This window comes from Penaeus japonicus, unplaced genomic scaffold (genome assembly GCF_977035675.1).
Source record: "Penaeus japonicus unplaced genomic scaffold, GWHDUDI00000001_assembly GWHDUDI00000008, whole genome shotgun sequence".
NCBI lineage: Eukaryota > Metazoa > Arthropoda > Malacostraca > Decapoda > Penaeidae > Penaeus > Penaeus japonicus.
In genome coordinates, this window is record NW_028234410.1 from 34851245 (window position 1) to 34856244 (window position 5000).

General features: G+C 44.1%; 1 protein-coding gene across 2 annotated transcripts in view; it reads right to left on the bottom strand.

Moving 5' to 3' along the window:
• Positions 1 to 4702, bottom strand: part of LOC122247094 (uncharacterized) — a 6575-nt gene extending 1873 nt beyond the window's left edge. For both annotated transcript variants that reach the window (XR_015191229.1, XM_043006097.2), the window contains exons 1-3: positions 4588 to 4702; positions 1843 to 2100; positions 1 to 965 (exon numbers count right to left, since the gene is read on the bottom strand). The exon at positions 1 to 965 is cut by the window's left edge. Coding sequence is in view for 1 of the 2 variants with exons in the window: in XM_043006097.2 (XP_042862031.2) it covers positions 186 to 965; positions 1843 to 2100; positions 4588 to 4599 (1050 nt within the window). In the remaining variant the exon portion in view is untranslated. The remainder of the gene's footprint in view (positions 966 to 1842; positions 2101 to 4587) is intronic.
• Positions 4703 to 5000: the final 298 nt, after the last annotated feature.

Consider the following 5000-nt stretch of genomic DNA (forward strand, 5'->3'; position numbering starts at 1 on the left):
GCCCACACCGCAGCCCCGAACAGCGACGTCTATCCATCCTGTTGATGACTTTGGTACATAGCTCTACCATTTGTCACAATACTAGTGAATTGTTACTTTGCTAAGGGTGATTCATCCGTCCATTAACCCGCTACTCCTTGAAGGAATTATCCGAAGTCCAAACTTCACTGATCGACACAGCAGGACTAACGAGCAAGTCCGATCACATAGCTGTTGTGGTGTCGACGACTCTTAGTGTGTCCGGCCGTTATCGGATTGGCATGGCTGAGGAAACTTCGGTGAGGGGCGACTGGCGGGTGGACGTTCAGCCTGGCCGCCGTGTGTCCAGCGGAGAGAGGTTGCTCGGGGTGCACCCTCTTCGCCCCCACTGGAGCTTTCACGACCGGAAGCCCTGCGTAGGCGAAACCTGCCGGGAAATCGAAGTCGTACTGCTGCGGGTAGTAGTAATAGGGGGAAGTGTACCCTCCAGAATAAGTGTCCTGCGTCTGGTACTGAATCTGCTGCTGGGATGGCTGAGACTGTGGCACAGGCTGCGGTGAGACATGTTGCTGTGTTTGCTTTTCGTATTGCAATTGGAATTTCTGCTGCTGTTGCTCGAGATCTCTCTGCAAGGCTTCGAGCTTCTCTTGCTGAAGTCTCAGCTGGCGCCTTTGCTCCTCCAGTTGGTCCTGCTGCTGCTGATACTGGAGCTGCTGTTCCTGCAAGAGAGCACTCTGCTGTTTCTGCAGGGCCTCTTGCTGTACGAACTGAGGCTGCTGAGTCTGAGGCACGTTGACAGCATGAGTCGTTTGGTACTGCGAGTTGGGACTCAAAGGCGGCGGTATGTCGAACTCACTCGTGCCTTCAATTGCGCCGGTGAAGGCAGGTGTTCCAAGCACTTGTGAGGCAGGCGTGTCGGGACTGATTGGGAGGTCGTTTCCTAGGACTCTGAAGCCTTTCTCGTCTGCGATGTACGAGCGAACCACCTGATGATACAAATAGAAACGAAAATAGGATTCCTTCTGCACTGCGGCTAAAATTCGGGGGTTATTTGCTCATTCGCTAATGTGATTTGATTCTTTTCTTAATGATAAACTGTTCTATAATTATGTCAACTATTTTTATATGCAATCCTTCTATCAAGTGTATATATCTAGATGATTTAGCAAATTAAAATTTATTACACGACTAATATGAATAATATTTCATAATTGCCTCGAAAAACACACGTTGATCGTATATCTGCGTTTCCAGTAAAGATCCTCAATTGTCATATTATCAGTTCTCATTAAATAAAGATTCCTTCATTTTCTATAAAATGAAATCAATAACAATTTGTCTTAGAGATTAAGGATGATGGTAATGCAAATTATGATAGCAATGATCAACGATGATCATATGGCTAATAATGCCGATTATATCAATGCCGATAAATGGTTGTAAAAAAGAGAGAAAAAAACAGCAACAGTAAAAAAAATTAACAATAAGAACATTAACGGTAAAAAAAAAAAACATTTGAATAATGACAATAACAATAACTATGATGATATTATGGTGATAGCGATCATAATGCTAATGGTGCTCTGACTGATGATACTATTAATAGTGATAATACAAATATTAATACGAATATTAATGATGACGATAATAAGGATAAAAAACAGTAATATAAACAGTAAACATAATCACAATAACAATAATAATTATAATGGAAATAATGATCACTATATTAATAATAACAATATCAATACTATCAATGATAATAACATGAATAACAAAACTAACAACGACCAAAATGCTAATTACGATACCAGAAACAAACAACATAAAAAACAACAGACAGAAGCCGTCGCCGCGTCTCACCTGCTTGCCGTTGGGGTCGAAGTACCTGTAGGATCCAACAACGGTTCCCGTGGGCTGACGGACCTCCACCTTCGCGATGCCGTCCCCTGTGTTGTAGCCGTAGTTGTAGGGCCCCCCCGCCTTCGCCACGGCATACGCCCCTCGTTCTTGGGGCGCCGCCGCGTACACCACGCCCCCAGAACCGACTCGGTTCAGCTGACCAGCCGCCGTCGCTGTGTTCCGCCCCAGCGCGCTACATAGGGCGGTTAGTAAGAAGACCTGGTGGGGTGGAGGGAGGGAGGGGGTGGAGGTGTTATTTTGGGCCGTGGTGGTAGTGGGGAAAGGGGGAAATAATTGGGATGATTAAGTTGATGATGATGTTGGCATATTTATGTGGGGATCTTCAAAGTAACTGGAATCAACTAATGCTCTAACTATTACAGTTAAATTACAGAAGGAATATATCCATGGTCTGTTTTGATAGGTCTTTGACTTCATGGTGTCGTAGAATTCGGTATCGAATATACTTTTAAATGCCTCGAGGTTTTCGCGGCCCAGCGCGAGGAGGGAAATATTATCTTTGTAAATTAGTAACCAGAACTTGCTCTAATAGTTATTTAGAATAATATTTGACGTTAACAGTTGACTGATATTTCAGAATTCTAGAAGAAAACATTTTCATTTCGAAACAGAATCGTTGCCAAAGGCACACTTAATTTTAGAATGATGAATCTAATTCCTAATGGAGGCATCAGCTTAATGGACTCGACATATATGACGATTACCTGTCCGCCCACTCCTCTTGCAACATGTGTATAATCCTCTCAATCAAAGCAATAACACGAGACGCACGAGCGACGCCCAGGCGGATGCAAACTAGCCGCGTCGCGTAGGGGATCCCGTGCGACCGATATTCTCTTCATGGCTTGATGCCTGCAGCCCGAAGCCATCATGAATATTACCCGCCGACGCCTCCTGCCCGAGCTGTTGCCTTCGCGCCACAAGGTCGCAATGCCTCCATAGACATCGCGGGTAATGTGACTTTTGCCCCGGGTTGTCATAAGAGCTAATTGTCCGTAGGGGACAGCTAAAGAGGATATTACTCGGTATATTCATGGCGCGAAGTGCGTGGGCATTTATAGGCAGGGCAAGGCAGGGCGGCGGCCGGAGCTACTCCAAGGCCGCTGTCCATACATACCCATCTGCTGCCCGTCAGGGTCCTATGACCTTTTACCACGACCGTACCGCTATAAGCATCGTCTTTACTCTTAATAACATTCATGATTAAGCTTCCTCTACCTCATCTCGAGTCTTTTTCAAAAGCGGCAAAGGACAGCACAGAGGTCAAACCAAGGGACGAACACCCTTTCCCCTGAGAACCAGATCGAGGAGTCTCCTGGATCTCCATATATAGGCAACCACGACCCCGCCCTCACTGGTTCACTGCGTCACTAGGTGCTCTCGGCGTTGGGGGAAGAAGTTTCACTGTGTTTTGCTGCTCATGGCATAATGACTGATCTACAGTGACTAACGATAGGTTCAGATGCTTGTATTATCTACATTATTGATAGGAGCACATAGGAGCACAGCTGTGAAAAGGTACGCAACCGTATCAGGTCTTGACATCTTGGGAGACACCCTGAAGAATCTAATGATCACACCATGGGCGGCTGTTGGTGTTTTTCTCTAATTACGTCATGCTCAGGTACATATCTGCGTTTTAATTATGTGTACAAATTAATACACAAACGAGAGTGGTTGTTTGTATGCCTTTGTTGACGGATGAGTAGAAATCGGGTGTAAATACGTAATTGTGTGGGTGCGTGTGTATGTGTGTGCATGCGTGTGTGTGTGTGTGTGTGTGTGTGTGTGTGTGTGTGTGTGTGTGTGTGTGTGTGTTTGTATGTGTGTGTGGATGCGCTCGCGTGTGTGTGCGCGTGCGTGTTTATGTATCTGCGAATGTTTGTATGAATGTGTGTGTGGATAAGCGTGTGTGTGTGTTTGTGGATAAGTGTGTGTGTGTGTAAGTGTGTGTGTGTATGTTTGGATAAGTGTGTGTTCCTGTTTCTATAAGTGTGTACCAGGTGTAAGTGTAAGTCTATCTGTATCCATATCTACATCTACAGCCTTCCCATTGGATGTTTGTGTGCACGCCTGTCCCTGATTGCATATACGTCCACGCACACACAAAAAAAATAGCTGACGGTCATGGTGGCCATCCATGTTTGGGGCATCGATATCAAGGTCATGGTATTTCTAGCTCACAACACGCATACATTTACCTCAACACTGAGAGTATTGTTTATATGATAGATAATCAATACTTTGTTTGTGTTTTGGCTTTTTATTACTCTTAATTGTGTTTCCCTTTGTTTTGACAAGACACCAATTACAAATATACGTTTTTGATGGGGATGGGGGCTTTAAGAATTTTAATGAAATGACGAAAGAAAAACAAAAAGCAAAACAAGACGTAATGTTATGTTTAATAAATATAGCATTTCCAGAAGAAATGCCACGCATCACCAAAAGAAAAATATACAATTCTCAAGCATCTTCGAGCGACTACGCAAAATCTTCAGACAGCGCCATACGCGGAAAAAAATACCAACACAAAGCCGTCAATAAATCACCACAATTTCTCAAATTTCTTCCGGAAAGAACGAACAAATCACTAAATCAAACCCATGACAGATCCTTATTGAAAAAAAGACGCACGAAAGCTTAGGCAATTATAACTACAGCTTGAACAACAGATGCACTTACCCGAGCGTTCATGGCGGTGGCGAGTGGCGGAGTGTGGCGAGACAGAAGGATCTCAGCTGCCTTATAACACACTCCCACGCACCCACGGCGTTCGACCCTCGTCCTTCACGTAGGACTTCGCAAATAGGATAAAGGTCCTTTGGCTCTACTTCAGTAAGACCTTTCTGAATTGATTAGATAATCGATATATCCTTTCCGTTCTACATATTTCTCTGATCTTCAAAATTGGATGATTTTTTTTCTTCTTGTTTCGATCTTTTCTCTTAGATTCGCGTTACAAAAAAAGAAGAACGAAGGCTGAATGCAGAAAAAAAAACAATATCCAATATCGAAAACATCATTACTATAAACATACTCCCATGCAGCAGCGCAGACAGGCCTTCCTCCCACACGACCCCTGGATATTAGCACAC